The sequence below is a fragment of the Falco biarmicus genome, chromosome 7 (assembly GCF_023638135.1).
Source record: "Falco biarmicus isolate bFalBia1 chromosome 7, bFalBia1.pri, whole genome shotgun sequence".
In the NCBI taxonomy this organism is placed as follows: domain Eukaryota; kingdom Metazoa; phylum Chordata; class Aves; order Falconiformes; family Falconidae; genus Falco; species Falco biarmicus.
The window spans coordinates 36,397,967-36,415,552 of record NC_079294.1 but is presented as its reverse complement, the minus strand read 5'-3'; the positions used below and the strand labels follow the sequence as shown (position 1 = coordinate 36,415,552).

The 17,586-nt window shown below is 40.1% G+C and overlaps 1 protein-coding gene across 2 annotated transcripts in view; it reads right to left on the bottom strand.

Annotated features, from left to right (window-relative positions):
- PPP2R5C (protein phosphatase 2 regulatory subunit B'gamma) overlaps positions 1-17,369 on the bottom strand; it is an 88,709-nt gene extending 71,340 nt beyond the window's left edge. Inside the window, exons 1-3 of one of the 2 annotated variants that reach the window (XM_056345479.1) lie at positions 17,238-17,369; positions 15,557-15,622; positions 241-400 (exon numbers count right to left, since the gene is read on the bottom strand). In XM_056345479.1, the coding sequence (XP_056201454.1) occupies positions 241-400; positions 15,557-15,622; positions 17,238-17,264 (253 nt within the window). In that variant the 5' untranslated portion in view covers positions 17,265-17,369. Of the gene's footprint in view, positions 1-240; positions 401-15,556; positions 15,623-17,237 lie in introns of those variants that run through there. The other variant, XM_056345481.1, reaches the window with a different exon arrangement.
- Positions 17,370-17,586: the final 217 nt, after the last annotated feature.

Below are 17,586 nucleotides of genomic sequence, written 5' to 3'. Positions count from 1 at the left end.
AGATATTTCTTATACTGATGGCCAAGAAGGCAACACACTGCAAGTCCATATATAGGGACTGAAAGAAAAGAAATAATAAAAATCCAGTGTGTTCAAGCATGCAAGTATGCGCAAGTTTGCACACGTGTATACTTGATATATAATGCATGCTGTACAGATGCAAGTAGTATGATAGTTAAGATGTTTCTCTGTCTCATGCCCATGATCCCCCCAAGAGCATTCTGATTTAGAAAGACATACCTTTTAAAGCTGGCAGTTTTTGAAGCTCCCTGTTATTGCTAACATTAAACTTTGAAGAACTCTGCCGCTTTTCCTTCTTCAGTACTGTCTGTGGTGCTGGTACTTTTATTTTAGATAGTTGTGCTGGAGGAGGAGTGCTATTTGATTTTTTGTTTGATACCTGTTTAAAAAGAAATTACAGCAGTTAATTGCAGCTTAACTTAGAAAATCTTCTAAGAAATTATTTTTGTTACAGAAATGAAGCAAAATAAGCTTTTAAACAAATTACTCTATTAGTCATCCTCTGAATGCATAGTTATCTATTCTTCTGTTCCATCTTTCCCGTGTTTATTGCTGTACGACAGCCCTCATAGATGGGAATAGATCACCCTGTTACATGCACTAGCCCATTTATTTGAAGTTACCAGCCAAATGAAAAGAAGTTTTGAAATAATGTAGTTCCTTAGCTACTCTCACCTTTTTCCTGAGAAGTGTAGGTCTCCAAGGTATCTGGGCTGTCTAACTTCAGCTTCAAAGGGATCACCAACCTTGTCTATTTACAAAGGATAAACCTTTCACGACCTATTTGTACTGTGCCTCACTGCTGGAGCCCTGAGCTTAGCTAGGGCATTCAGGCTTCGATACAAAGTTAAAGAAGCAAGTCTTATTACTGTAGTAGCTTCAGCAGCTTCTAAAACATCATCTGATCCAGCTGGGATAGAGTTAATTTTCTTCATTTAGTTGTTGCTAGGTAATGTTTATACTAAGTCAAAGACTTCTCAGTTTCTCAGGCCTTGCCAGTGAGAAGGGATGGAGGGGCACAAGAAATTGGGAGGGGGCAGCTGACCTGAACTAGCCAAAGGAGTATTCCACACCATAAACCTTCATGCTCCGTATCTAAACTGGAAGGAATCGGCCAGGGCCCACTGATCCCTGCACAGGGGCTGGCTGGGCATCGGTCAGAGGGAGGCGAGCAATTGCACCGTGCATCAAAAAGATCTGTGCACCATCAAGACTTGTCGCAGTGCACTGCCTACTCAGAGCAAGTTGCTTTTACTGCAATAATCCTTATTTGATTGGCACTGTACATAAACTTTGTAACACAAAACCAGACAAACAGTTCCCACCTATAGGTTTCCAGTTGCTGTTATTTCCCAGACTATACTTGACAGTGCTCTCTGCTCTCAAGCTGAGTAAAATGCATCATTAACAGAAGCCTGTCAGAACTTGTGATGCTGCCTTTCTCATTCCTTTTTTGAAGTAGGAAAAGCAGGTTTAAAGTAGGCAATGGTTAACTTTTTAAATATGAATAATTTCACTACATTCTTTATGAGAACGATAAAACATCTAGGAGTGACCTACACTAAAAATACAGGAACAGCTGAGCAGGAAATCTTACTGCAAGTACTGCAATTCATTTTACAGGACCTTAATTTGCTGTAGAAGCCTTTCAAATTTGCAAACTATTTTACACTAAAGAACACAAATCTGAAAATACAACTTGGCACTTTTCTTTTTCAAGAAAGACTATAGTCTCCAATTTGAAAGCGCCCACTTGATAACAAATAGGAAAAAGAAGGGAATGGGATTCACAAAGGAAATCAAGTGGCAATGCTGCTACTTTGGCAGTTTGAATGGATTTAGTTAGAATTTTGTTAATTACAGCAGATATGAAAGCGGTGTTCATTCCTGCATGAAATAATATCAATGGCATTTTCATAGGGATATGGCTAAAATAACAGAAACCACTTTTCCCCATGTTCCAAAAAAGTTTCCAGAATAGCTTATTCATCAACAATTTCTGCATGGTCTGGGAGTATACACATTCAGCACACAGAGATGTTACCGTACATAAATTTATCTACTTCTAGAGTCTAAGACAGTAATTTTACTCAAATTATGTTCTAGTAACATAACTAGGAGAAAAATTTATATGGTTCAAGAACAGATTAACAATTGTGTTATATTAAGTACTGTGTGTATAATACATCAAAGGTATGACTGAAAGCAACATTTAATTTTCATTAAAGACATTTAACATGACCATGTTATAAATTAAATATTACAATAGCAAAATCCCTTACAGCCTTATAGAAGGAGAGAAAACACACTGAACACTGGAAGTCTTAAGTTACCAAAATAGTCTAGAACTTGTTTCAGTAAAAATAGCATACATCAGGCAAATTAAAAGCATTTATGTACAAGTAATAACTATTACATTGCATTTTTCAGACTATTTCACTTTTTAATCCCAAACACTAAATGCTTAACAATCTTTTTGCTGAAATACAGTTATCTGCAAGGTAAACACTATCCATTAATTTGAGTTAAAAAACAAGCAAACAATTTTCAAAATAAAAATATGAATGGACTAAGCAGAAAGAAAACAGCACTAAAAATTAGGAAGCAATGACTTACTATGCATTAAACAATAAAAGCTAATTAAGATCATTACAAACACTATTACTGCACAAGATTCTGTACTTTAAATACTGAGCTTCAGCCTAATGGTGTTTTTCTGAACTGGCTATCTTCCACTGCCACCTGTTTTTTGTTCATTACTTGGAACAGGAAAAACTGCTTTCCTGTTTCCTCTATTCCCAAACAAATTCTCAGTTTCGAATTAACAAGTGCTCACATGTGCCTGCACACATGCGCACACTACAGTATCCTAAGGTAACACAGACCTCAGGGAGCCAAGTATTCTAAATCGCAGATAAATTCTAAAATTAGCCAAAAGTGGTTATTTAAGAGGATGGGTCACATTTCTAATTAGAAATGTTGAAAGCAAGCATTTTTTGTTGCTATGGCAACCTCCCATCCAGCAGCAATGACTCCAGTGCAATTCTAGCACTGAATCACCAGCCAATTTATCCAATGTATTTCCTCCTCCTTTCTACCATCAACCATTATCATCCCTGCTTTTCAGTCATGCTCCAGTCACTCAGGCAGCACATACCTGAAAGCTGCCAAAACAGTTTCCAGTTCATTATTATCTGAATGCTGTGCTAGACAGCTGTACCCAATGACCTCTGCAAGTGGCACTATGATGCTACCACAAGAGAACTGGCCTCCAGAGCTCGCAGACAACCAGCCACTGGATAGAAGGGCACCTGGAGAAAATGAGTTAAGTCAACTTGAACCACACAGCTCAGCAATTTTAACCACCCCTCTAAAAAGAAAAATACAGTCTAACAATTCCATGTATTCATTTGCTAAAGACTTCAAGTTAACAGATTTAACTTTGTATGAAGGTACAGTGCTCATTAATTCAGATCAAAGAGCCAAGCTTGGCTGCTTCTTCCGAGTGACAAATCAAACATTGTCAGAAACTACAACTCCTGAGAATAACTGATGGACGTTCTGCTACATCGGTGAACAATTCAACTTATCTGACACCAGAACAATCAAACTACAGATACAATTTATCAATTCTCCTCCTACAACTAAAATGGGAATATCTATCCTTCCCATTGTTCTGGAAAACAGTTTTGTCCTACCCAAATGTTTATATACTCAGGTATATTCAATTCCAAAAGTGCTGATAAACCCCTAAAAATGCATACAAATTACTCTGAAAAAATGTCAAATTGGAATGTATTTCTTCAGATCATAATTAAAGCACAACACTCAGTATTTTTGATCAATTTGATTTTTAAAAGCTAGAGCTTTACATACTTTTATGAACATCTAAGACTATTGGGAACCGTGTGATTCCAACTTTAGCTTCTGCTTTTAACAATTGAAAAAATATAGCTTATTTTCCTTGAATAAGCTTAAAATTAATTCAAGAAAAACAGGGAAGAAAGAAGGAAGTTTCTTGCTAGTCATGACAGTTCAAGACACATAATCCTTGCATCCCTTCTCCCCTCGAGTCCTCCTACATCAAGCAGGATATGGAGCATTCCTTGTCTTAACATCACTGTTTTGAGCAAAGTTGGATCCTTCATCCCCCTGACTCGTACACAGGCAAGTATCAATCTGAGCACAACACTAAGTTTGTGACAAGGGAAAGATAGGAGTAGACCAAACACATCCACAGTTACAGCCAATTAAACTGACCGTCATCAGCCTACGTAACTTTTACTTTCAGCCAGCCATCTAAGACATAAGACAGAGAGAACACTGGGATCTGGAAGGAGCGTCCACCCTGTTCTTCCCTTTCTGACAGTCCCTCAAAAAACTGGCATTCAAGCTTCCTTGACCAAGAATTGGCAACCAGAAGAACTCTGTCTGACCTCACCTTTTAAGGCATACTCCCTAATAACTGAATTAGAGCAAAGCACACAAAGCCTTTGCTCCACAAAATCTAGAGCCAAGCCAAGCCTGTAACAATGCTGCAAGTTTTCATACTGCTTTATAAGATAAACTGGTCAGAGCAGGGTGAGGATTTGAAGATGACAACAAAAGCACCTGGATGCATCTGTCATTCAAGACTTAAAAACCCTGGGTGTCTTACTAGTGACAAAAATCAGACCATCTCCTAAGCACAAAGCAGAGAGATCCTCTGCCTGAAGAAAACACAGTGCCAAGCAGCACCCATGTGGTGTTCCCTGACACAGATGAGTCTCACACTAATCTGCTATTTTCTTCCCTCTACTGAGTATCACCACTGAATTCAAGTTTATATCGGTGTGTACACCACCCCAGGATGGCAGCAGCAAGCCACACTCCAGCCAGAACCTTGATAAAAATTCTAGACTACAAAATCTCGATAGGTGAAACTTGTACCAATTAACATATGATTAACACTCCCTGTGAAATGCAGGTATACAGAGTGAAAAGCACAGAACACTTTTTATGAGAATAATTAGTCTGAATCTGAGAAAAGAGGAAGAATGCTTATATTAATGAAGAATTAATCCTTTCATTTCCTTTTGGTACAGTAAGTAGCATCCACAGACATATTTTTCATGAAGCTAAACAGATCTGATCTATAGCACTCAGAAGAGCTCATTTCTTGCCAAGGCAGCCTCAGAACGGGCTACGAAAGCATTCTGGACTGTATCTAAAATATACTTACAATGAAACTGAAATAACTTACTGAAACTGAACAAAGAACACGAAAAAACATGAAAGGGCCATTTACAACTTCTTTTTCAAAACCATATGAGGGCCCAGTATGTAATCAAAATAATTTGGCTAAGAGGTTGAGGCCTAATACATAATCAATGTAATTAGGCTGAGAAGTTGAACTTAATTTAATCTCTTGAGAACTGAAATCAAAGATCAAGGAGTCCAGATGGGTGGAGAACAGTTAAGAGCCTTCCATGCAGGTTTTTTCCCTCTGCAGGAACTTCAAAGTAGCATGAAAATCTCTGAACACTCCAGGAATCTTGAACTCTGCCACACAGTTCTCTCCTTTGCAGATCTTAATTTACTGTTTTGGGGGTGGGAACTGGGACAGATCATACCTGGCATGTGTCCCAGTAGCCATCAATGTGGTAAATATATCCACAGCATACCTGCAGATGGTGGGCTGGTAGTGTTAGATTAGCAGCTTGGGACCAAGGCAGTGTTCAAGAGAGCATGCTACCAGGAGAGCAATACTTGTCAGCTCATTTCAACACTGTGTTGTTAACACCACCAGTCCAACATGCCTTCCAACAGGACATCATCAGGATAAACTCTTATTATGGTATTAAAAATATGGCCCAACAGAGCTATCCAGACAGTCTGCAGTAGTTCTAGCTCATGCAAGTAGTGACCAATCGCCGGTACATAGTTGCTATGGAACAACTAGCTACGATCTTTAATGCCAGTATTTTCAATCTGCAGACTCTGTGTAAACTATATATGGATTCTTAATCATCTGAACATGTAAAAAGGGGCATCGATCCATAAACAACTGAGTTAAAAAAAGCAGGGAAGCAACATGCTTGCTGGGTACCATTTTGGATGGCAAACTTTCTGAGGTTTTTACTCTGTTGCAGATTCTTGCTGCTGTGCCTTTATTGTTCACTAGTTTCACCACCACAATCTTGTCTGGACAGAAAACATATGGAGGAGTCTCTGGAGATGCAGCTTATGGTGCTGAAAGTTTTGGTTGGTTTCTCACAGACTGCAGTTTAGATTTCTATTGTTTCTCCTCAGCAAAATCATTTGCCAGAGTTATACCCTGATTGGTCTGGTAGAATTATCTTTGCAGCTGCCTTTCTAGCAGATATGTTTATTATCATTAGATTGTCTCAGTGGTTGAGGTACAGTTGGATAGTCCAGTGGTAGTCTCAACATAACTTACGATGTTTTTATTTGCTAAGACAGCAAGAGCTGCATCCTAAAGCTTTGAGGATCCATGTTGTTATAATGATAAAAAGATTAACTTTTTGATAGGGTGGTGAAGACAACGTTTATATGTTTTAGCATGCTGTAATTAGCACTCACTGATTTGTGTTGCAGTACTTGTTTAGCAACTGTGGTTTTGCATTTACATACATCAATGCTACTGCTGGCTATTCTTGATGTCTGACTACGGAGTTCCATTTGTGTTTTGTCAGAGAAAACACAGTTTGTTGAATTGCATCAGTGACTGGAAAGTTCCCTATGAGCAGCAAAGGTCATCTGTCCCTCTTCACTGTGGAGGGGTGCCCATGGCAAGGTACACAGTCATAGACCATTTTAGAAGACTGATCTACACCTTGCTAGAAGCTCTCCCACCTTTCTTGCTGGCTTTTATTTTTCACAGCACAAAGCATTGCCTGTATTTCCTGTTAGCTGCTTACACACAGGGCTCAAATTTTATCTTCTAAAGAATTGTATCATCACAGCTTTGTGCAACACACTTGACTTGCAACACATCAAACCAACCCTGACAATTGCCAAAGATGTCTCGACTCAGTTTACTGCATCCTTGATATTCTTGCACTGTAATTTTACATTTATAGTTAAATATCAGCAGCATAAGGCTTCGTTTCCATTTGCTCCTTGTAAAACTTATACTCCAGGAACAAATAGACATTTGATTCCTCTCAGTGACATATCAGATCTGCAGCCTGAGGCTGTAGAGTACTGGCAAAGGAGACAGGGTCCCCAGGCTCAGACCATAAGTGTTTTCATAAGTGCATCATGTTTTGCATTTGCTGGAACACCATCAGTGAGCACCTGGTACTTTGTTTTGTTACCTGCAACCATCAGTTAGCTAATGAAGTATGACTAAAATGAGGTAATGTTCTAAGTATTATTTCAAGACATTTATATAAATACAGAGACAGAGAATCTGAATAAATGATGGCCTGGCTTAAATTACTTCAGTTCTTTATTTTCCTTTGCAATTTCTCTCTGATCAACCTGAACCACCCTTTTACTTTAAAAAAAAAAAACCCAACAAAAACTACTTTTGTGCATCTTTTTACTTCTCAATCTTCTACACACCCTATATATACACACACACACATATATATATAAGGTTCCCACATTTGAAGGAAAACACATACAAACTCATTTGCTTTAAGCCCCACTCTACTGTACATTTTAATTATATAAAGCTACGAGAAGCTAAGGCTACTGTACATGTAGCTCTACCAATGATGTTTGTATTCTTGTGCTCCCTGATCCACTCCTAATAGTTTCTCACTTCACATACTCATATTGAACTTTTTTTGCTTCATCCCCTGCCCACCGATTTGGTATTTGTATTAGATGCTATATGAGACAGTTACAGACCATGACAAGGTTCCGAGGCATTTCAGTCATATAACAACCTTGACCACTTCTTTAGTGCTATACCAAATCATTTCATCTTTGGCTCTTATTATGCTTTTATTTTACATGCCACTAGAAAGTTTACTTTTCAATACTTTAGACTGCTAAACTGAGCAGTGATGAGGAACCATGTTAAATTATAGGCACTATAAAGGTGTAGCAAATGGTAACACTTGGTAGCCGTCTTTTAAGAAGTATATTCAAGAACAGGGCAAGATTTTTTCCTTTTTTTTTATTTTATTTTTTAAAGTTGTACCCCAAAGCCTGTTGAGGTGCAGGGAATCCAGGAAAAAAAAAAAGCAAAGCCTACCAACCCACCTGTAGAACTACAAATTTATTCTAGCTTCAAATGAAATTGAGGGGAACCCTGCCCCCAAGATTTAATGTTTGTAAAGTCTGCAAACATATGGGTGGGATTCAACAGCTACCTAGTTTTTCTGTTTGTATTCTCTATGGGATAACTATATTAATTCTGTATTACACACACATTAATGAACACCTGAGTCCTCTCAAAGTTTAAGGAGCTGTAGGCATAACTCTTACAAAAAAAACCCAAAACACTTAAGAGAAACAATTTGAAACAAAGGATGTAAACTGAAGACATCCTTTCCCATCTGCTGACACCAATTTTTGTGGGCCACTTTGCTCCTTTGGATTAGAACAGCCTTTGCTTTCATTGCTGCATTTCCATTCTAAAAGGATTCAGAATTTAAAAGCATGATTAGAAGCAGATGATAGCAAGTACCGAAAAAAACTGACAAACCAAAGTCCTCACACGTGTTATACCAGTAGTTGTCAGCCTCCTGTAAGAGCTAGGAGGGCACAGGATCCTGTTTTCAGAAGCATCTCCTTTTAGGTAGCAAAATACTTGTATATAGCAGTGTTTGGTAGACTTCTTTAAGCAATTCTATTAGCTTTAAAGGCATAATATTAAAATTACATAACAAGCACTGTTAAAGTAACATCTTTCACTATTCCGTATTAAGGTATATTTGCTTCAGATGCAGAAAGAAATTCTAATTCCCCAAAAACAAAGACAGGCAAGATGTCAAAAATTGGAAATAAGTTACAGAAGTTAAAAGCAAAAAAAGCAACTCTGCATAGCTGCTTTACGAGTAACACACAGTACATCTTTCTAGTCAGCAAAGAGCACCCTACTTAGTACTAAGGGTATATTCACTTGCTACACTTAAGCATTTTCTGGTGGTTCTGTCAACCCATTAAAAAATCTTTCTAGGAAAGAAAATGAAAATTGGAAGCCATGAACAAAAATTAGTTTTTCAATTATATTTTTTAGAAAAGTTGGTACACCGGTTTAATGACAAACAAAAAACCCAAAACCAAAGCCCACAGACTATTTACACAGCTGATACAAGAGAAAATCCATTCTGATTTTATATATAGTTTTGGTTTAAAGTCCTGCTTCGCTAATGCTGTAAGTAAAATCCCAAACTAGTAGCCCTAGAAAGCCTCAGAAAACACAAGGTCCAGCACTATCCATTTATAGCCCTTCTGCAATTCAAACTTGAGAGGACTAGTAGTTCAAGATTTCAAACCTCTTTCATAACACTAGTATCTCTTCTTCCAAATGAAAACCCACCTATTTCCAAACCAATTTTATCTAATGCATGGGGGTGACTCATGAAAAAGACTGGCTACTCCAGCTGTCAGTCTAGCTGGAACATATTACTGAACACATACTGAAGAAACAGCTGGGGTACAGCTAGGTTTGTTTTGCACCGTATACACCAGACAAACATGGCTTATTGGTCTGGCCCACTGAAAACTTGGGAGTTTGGGGATGCTTTATTGCAGGATATCAGCCATTCCTGATCTCGATGGCTATATAACTGGCAACAAACTGACAGTATGGTAGGGAGTACTACCAAAACCCTTAAAACACTGTTTTATAAATAAATTAATACCTAACTTGAGGTGTCAATTAAGAGAGAAATCTGAGCTATGCTAAAACATAACTTTGTAAAAGACATCTGCTTCTATGAAGAACAACAAACACAAAAGAATCTTATAACCTCAAAGATGCTGAACTCAATGCATTAAAAAATGCTGTGCCACCGAGTGAAAGAGATTGCCTGTCAAACAATAATAACGGAAAAGAAGAGCTTAAATGGCAGCTGCTTTATACAAGTGACAATAAACACATATACACTGAATCACATGCAGGTACAAATTAGCATGCTAAACAATTAAAACAGGATAATCTCAGCTGACTGTAAGAATGTTCTGTAGCAAGAAGGTTTTTCCAGAAATAATTTAGGGGCAGTTCTAATCCTAATGCATGTGAACAAGCTGGGGAAAACAACCCCGGAACTTTTGGAAAGGTGTTCTCCCCTCCTCTGCTATAGTCCCTAAGGAGTTGTCCAAGTAATACTTACCTGTGCTAAGCCTTTTGAGTATAACTTTAAATATGGTGAAGCTGAAAAATCTAGTCACAAGCTAGACACTGTGTAACAGCCTCCACACACCACCTTCAAAACCAGATCAGGTACATTTGTTTTGCAGAGTTACCAATAACTTGGTATAGCACCTTAAACAGCATTGTGATTTTAAAAAAGACGCAAAAAGGGAACATGAGAAAAATAAGTAACAGTACATAGAAAATATGGAGTCAACTTTCTAAATAACTTGCTACTGATTACAGGAGCCTGTTAACACAAAAAATACTCGATTTTGTCTATGCCTAGTTTTAACATTAGGATACTTCTACATATGATCTCTTAAAGGAAACCCACACAAATCCATCAACATCACTTATACTACCAATTTAATTTATGATTTTTGAGGAGCATGTTGGTCATACGTGCATATGTAACCAGGAATCGAAGTAGTAATGAGAATACTGAGCCTAATGTGCTAACTAATACTGGAAAGGTGATCACAGAAAACTGGATAGCCAACTCTCAAGGTTCTTCCACAGAGATGAAAATCCCTACTTTTGCTGAAGCATTTAAAAGAATCTATTAAAGAGATTTCTGTAACTTCATTACCATGCCCAAAAAAATATCAACACTATGCTGAACAGCTTAAGAAATCAACTTTGAAATAAAAAAGGCTTCACAAAGCAGGGAAGAAAAGCAGTGTTAAGGTAACCTCTTTCCCTATTCAGTGTTAAGGTATATTTGCTTTGGATGCAGAAGGAAATTCCAATTCCCTAAAACAAAAAGGCAAGATGTCAATAAAAACTGGAAATAGGAAATTACAGAAGTTAAAAGCAAACAAAGCCTGACAAAATTGCTGCACTGGAAGCTCTTACCAGTGTTTAATAAACCTACTGAAAAGCGATGGCTGCAGGACAGAAGCATGGGTCAGGGCTTAACAAATCTTAAGATTTTTAAAAAAATTGGTTTCAACAGTGATTCTAGTCCAACTTAGCAACACATGCTACCAATAAATCAAGCAGTTTCTTGCACAGCAAGAAAACTGGCTAATGCAGTTTGCATTTTGTTACATTTTTATTTGTCTGCATTAAAAAGCCCACACCTTTAAAGTAGAAAGAATCAACCAGGGCATCACATGGAAACAGTGAGATAACAGACAAAAACACACACACTCGTCAACCCACATTAGTCTTTCATTTGCTATTCTGCATGGCAGAACAACTTGAAGAAAGAGTTATGATTTCTGTTCTTATTTGTTGAAACTCACGAAGCCATTACTTTCTTAAATAACAGAAGTATTCTTTCCCGTCTACAGACTACTCAGCATCTAGATTCAAAATGAATAGAATTTAGATTTAGAAGTTTCATGCCTTCTTAAACCAGTCCAGCTAGACCTAGAGGATGCTATCACTTCCAGTCACCAACAACTACTCCGTCGCATGAAGGCAGCTACTTCTGACCCTTCCAACCCCCAGGTGAACCACAACAGTGAATTAATTGTCCAAGGGCTCCTAGACCATTTCAGAGACCGGTGAAAAGTAGAAGTTTTAGCACATACCTTCCCCACAGGGAAAACATACAGAAATGAGAGTATATAGGGTTAGAATTTTAACTTCCTTCCCTGTGACTGACTTGAAAACTACTGTTAAAATACTGTACTTTAATTTTTAGAAGTGTTAGGTTTTTGCTAGAGATAAAGGTAATGTTTCTCAACAATCATTAACTGTTACCAAGCTACCTCTTTCTAAAGAAATTAGACTGACCGTGTTACTACTGCCTTAATTCCAAACGAGACCTCCAGACCTCTGTGACAAAACAGAACCCTATAACAAAGCTTATCTGTGAGGAGGCAAGTAACTTCTGCAAAATTACCAAAGCCAGGTCACAGGGAGTATGTCCCCAAGTTTCCAAGTGTTGGCATAGGCAATCCCCACACCTGGACATCTTATTTTGTTATGTGTAAAGGTTTTGGGCACCAGTAATCATCGACCCCCACCACCCCCAAGTATTTTACCAGAGTAAAGATACTACTCCTACACAGAGGAAGGACAACACACAATAGATAAGCCTTCGTTCACAAACTGAAGACACTAGAATCCTGGACTAATTAGTTAAGTAGGAGGTTATACTTAAAGGAATAGATTCAACTGTTCTGGCAACTATTTAGTCCAATGCGTTAATGCTTACTAACAGGTTACAAACTAAAGTTAGATGGGAACTATCTAATATTAATCATATTAGCTCTTAGTTGTTTAGGAAGCAAAAAATACATGCAACTGGAAACTGGAATAATTGCATTAGGGTTCAGAATGACAAGGTGTCTTCACCTCATACATATGTGCACTTCTGGTACCTCTATCAGAACATTGAAACAGAGGACAATGAAAGTAATTGAAGTCCTCTCACCTAGAGATTAAGCAGGGCTTGGGGAAAAAAATCTAAACATTACAGTATAAAAAAGTCAAATAATTAATAATACAAAAACAATTTTAGACAACACTTCAGCAAAGCAACCTTCTAAGCTACACACTGGTTTAAAAAAAAAAAAGCATACCAGGATGGAAGACCATACATCTACTGTTTCTGAATCCCTCTTCTTGATTATCAGCTACTGACCATGCAGCAAATAAGAGGTCCTTGTTGCTTCATACATTGCACAGTTCTTTTGGTATAGTATCAAGTAACCAAGGCACAGGTAACAATTATCATCTTGTATTCTTCCCCTTAAACATCTGCTTGGTGGGAATGCTGGAGACAGGAAAACAGGCACAATGGAGCTTGCTTTCAAACACAACTACAATGGGATTCTTTGATATTTGAATTATGATACATTTACTTCACTAGGTCATCTGTGTACTGCAGATACTATTTAGTAATTCTGTACATGCTTATAGGCTACTCCTGCAATTTTCAAACAGAGACAGGCATCAGCTTAAGTCATTTTCACCCCCTTTCAGCACAGGCGTCCTGACTCTGCATACTGAAAATCATTCAATCCCTTTTCAAACTTGCTGTACAGCTTCACTTAACTGAAATCTCATTTCCCTGACTACAAGACAGGAAAACACTTGTTCATTTTTGTAAATATTAAGATCTGTTGTACTTTATCTATAGAAGTCCAAGGTATCATGAATTTAGTTAAGTGCTATAAAAGTGTCTATAAATAAAGTATTTGTGGGATGATGCTGCTTGTGTTGTCCCTGTTCTTTGAATAGCAGACACCTTCTAGTCTTTACAAGCTGCCATTTGCATTAAATGCATATGCATTACATGCATTTTGAGGGGAAAAAAAAAGAAAAGAACCAGCATATTTCCAAATCTACTCATAGTGTAGAAGATTTTTTTAAAAAAGCCATGTTAACATACATGTACAAGGAAAGATGAGGAAAACCTTCAAAGGAAAAAAATATCCTAAAAACATATTAACAGTGTGTTCCAGAATTATTCTACACTTACTGATCTTCACTATTTAAGAAATAGCCTTTCTGCTCACATAAGCACCAGCTAACATACATCATGATTACAGCCAGCCACACTAAAATGCAAGCCTACACTACTATTTGTGTGCAATTACTCAATTAATTAAGTTAATGAGTCAAGCACCGAGGTGCTCAAAATTGTATGGAGACTAAATAATGCCCACTGGGAATGGCAGGCATATATGTACCAGTCACATTTCCAATCCCTTCCCCATTCTGTCCCTACTCACATATGATTTAAGTATCACTGATAAGTAAACTGTACTTTTCATTGGAAATTCTACCTGGAAGGACAATCGAAAAAGAGAAATGCACAAACACTACAACATGTTCTCCTACTGAGATTCATCGCTCACATTTTAAGTTCAAAAAAAAGGCTAGCTCAGCAAACACAGAAAGAGATAACAAAACTGCATACACATTTTCAGTTAAGATTTAAGCTCTCCACTAATTAACTACAGGGGCTTTACACTCTATCCTGAAGTACTGAGGAGGAATAAGAAAATCAGTTCTGGCCTCAGCAACTAGTCATTCAGAAGCCTGAGAAAATAAGCAGTCAATAAACGTACAGCAAAGATGCTGATAGTGACGAGCCTTGCAATTGCACAGGAAATAAAATTATAGCCGAGTAGTAATACTCTGTTTAGCATCACAGCGATTACTGTAAAGACAGGATGTATCACAATAAAGTACATCTATTTACACCATTATAAACACCTACACTGATACATTTCTTTCTTTCTATGAGCTTTCCTAGTAGCTAGGTTCCCTCCACCAAAACTCAAATCGCACTCTTATCTGAATTTGCCAAAATACTTCTACAGGTAGTTTAATAAACTTACTAATTTCTGAGAGAGTGTACATCTTTCTGCAAAACAAATAAATGAGAACTCACTGAAGTGCATCAGAAAGACTACGCTAAATATTCCCACCCACCTGCCCCCAACAGTCATTTCAGGGAAGGAAAATGGTAAAGCTGGGTGACTATTTTGTTCTCAAACATTATCTTTCATTACCAAGACTGAAATACTAAGCTTTTCAGTGCAGCATTTTACACTCAGACTGGTATGAAAACTTTAAAGGAAATTTTACAATCCACCTAAACAGTGGTTTCCCAAATGAAGCAAATTATTAATTGAGTTTCTGAATTAATGTGGGAAGTGGAGTGATTAATGGTTTAATCAACTCCTTTCAAGTCAGTGCACCTTGCTGGTGGGCAAAACAGAGAGTAATGTAAAAGGAAAAAAACAAAAACCAGCATCAACAACAGATTAATCACTCAAAAATGGAACACTCCATTGTATACCTGTAAAAAGAAATCAGCCAGCAAAACAACTGGCGGCCTTTGATTAAGCCTAAGGTCTCCTGACAGTATAACAGGCTACCAACGCTTAACTGACATACAAGCATCAACAGTTTGAGAGAGGAGAGCTCTGGCAATTACAAAGAATGACGAGAACTGCAATGAGCAACTAAAAGACAAGCCCCAAAATCCCTCACAACAAGACTAGAAAATAAGATCAATGTATGCCTTATAACCAAAAAGGAAACAGATGAGTATTTAAGGCTGTAGCAAGCATTTTCTCTTCAGTCTTAAAACCACTTTTTGTCAAATAGCAGGGCAGTAGTTCCACAACCACTTTCCCGCAAAGCCACCTGTCATGTCAAAATTTTAACAACCTAGAAACACTTAAAATCACTCTTCAGATGTGATGACAGATTTGCCTGGAAAAGGCTGCATATTTTAGTAATATTTACCTCATGCTCTTGGTTATCTTGCCCATCTTTGCCACTTTTCCCACTCTTGACTGATTTTGCAGGTTCCTTAAAAAAAAAGTTCGCAGTCTCAGTTATTTTGAAAAGGACATCTAGATAGATTTTTCATGTCAAGAAATTAGGGGTTTTCAGACGCTAAGAATATTAAATTTGATGATACAAAAAACCGATACTGTTTTATTGGAAGATCTTAATACCGAACTAACAGTCTCTACAACACTGTTTTAAACTGTTTTTATCTGCAGAAAGTTTCTAGAATTTTATTTATGCATCAAAATTCACCCATAAAGCACATAAAGATAAGTTTTCATGTAGGTAAGCTGGCAGCGGACAAAGAATGCAAGTGATCTGAACCATGTCTAAGAACTCACCCTTACTGTCTCTGGTTTTTAGCTTCAGGAATATTTACATTTGTTTTAGGTCTGAAACTAGGATCAGTGCAGCACCTATTCTACACTTCATTATTTTTTCTGTTCTAAGGGCTAAAAGATCTAGTATTAGACTCAGGCACGCAACTCAAATTTCTCCCTCCCAGTTATTGTAGCCTTCACTCATTGCATGTTACAATTCGATATTCTCAGAAAAGTCTCAGTGTTTTAGTATCAAAGGTAGCAAGGATATTGAGGAAAAGTTAAAACAAACAATCCCTCACAGACCACAACACCCAACCTCCCTACATCTCATTTTTTAAAACGATGTTGACAAGACAAGAAGTTGCTAAAAAAAATAATAAAAAAAAAGGTCCGGACGAGGCAGACCGTATACCTCACCGTTCCTGACTTCCAGTCACAGGGCTAACGGCCTGTCACACAACACAAAGCCACCCCAGGTAACTTGCTGTTGAATTCAGAAGTTTTCTGCGACTGCCACTTGTGCAAGCCCCCCGCGCGGCTGCCAGGTAAACCGCTCCCGGCAGCGCCGGGAAAAACTGACGCAAAGCGGGGCCAGAGCGGAATCCTCCCCCGCTGCGGGGAAAAGGGGGTGAAAAGGTTTGGGGTGGCGACGAGCGCTCCCCCAGCGCCTGTGGCGATCCCCCAGGCACAAATCCCAAGGCAGCCGCTGCCACGCAACGGTGGACCGTCCCGGGACGGGGACAGGGCAGGCAGCTGCGGGGGCTAGCACCCCCCAGCCCTGCCGCCATAAAAAACACGCCCCCCGAGCCGCCCCCAGAGTAAGACACCCCCCCACACACCCCTCACCCTCCCGCCAGGCACGGCTGAGGCAACGCGCCCCATCCCCTCCCACCAGCACACCCCCGCACCCCGAAACCGCGGCCTCCCCCCACCGGCTGCCCGCAACTCCGTGCCCGCCCGCCGCGGGCTCCGCGTCGCCGCTTCGGCAGGGCGGCCCCCGAGGCTCGGCGAGACGATACCAGGACCGCCCCCCGCCCCCACGGCACCCCCGGACTAGGCCACACCGGGAGCTGCCCCTTCCCCAGCGCCCCGCTCCCGGGGGAAGGCGGGGGGCCGGCACGCAGCAACAAGGGGAGGGAACTGCCTCTCGCCCAGCTCTCACCAGCGGCGGGGAGCGCTCCGCCACCCCCGTGCTCCGCTCGCCGCTGCCGCCCCCCGCGCTCTACCCCAAGCCCCTCCTCCCCGCAGGGCCCGCACCCCACAGCCTCCCCGCGGGGCCCGACCCCCCCGCACCCACCCCACCGACTCACTTTCTCCTTCTTGTTTTTATTCGGCATGGCCGCGCCGCGGAGGCGCAACCCCCGGCGGCCCCGCTCGGCGCTGCGCCCGCCCCCAACTGCCGCTCTCCCGTCCGCGGCAACGGCCTCAGCCCTCCCCCCACCCCGACGTCATGCAACCGCTGCCGCCCCATTGGCCGCCCGTGTCACGTGAACCGCAGTTCTCGTAGCGTCACCTCGTAGGCGGGGCGCGCGGCGGGTTCCCGCCTCCGACGCTGCCAAGCGGCGGCGGCCGTCGGTGGGGCCCGGCCCGGCCCGGCGCGGCCCGGCCCGGCCCGGGGCTCCTCCCGCTCCGCCCGGGCTGTGGGGCGGGCCCCGCGGC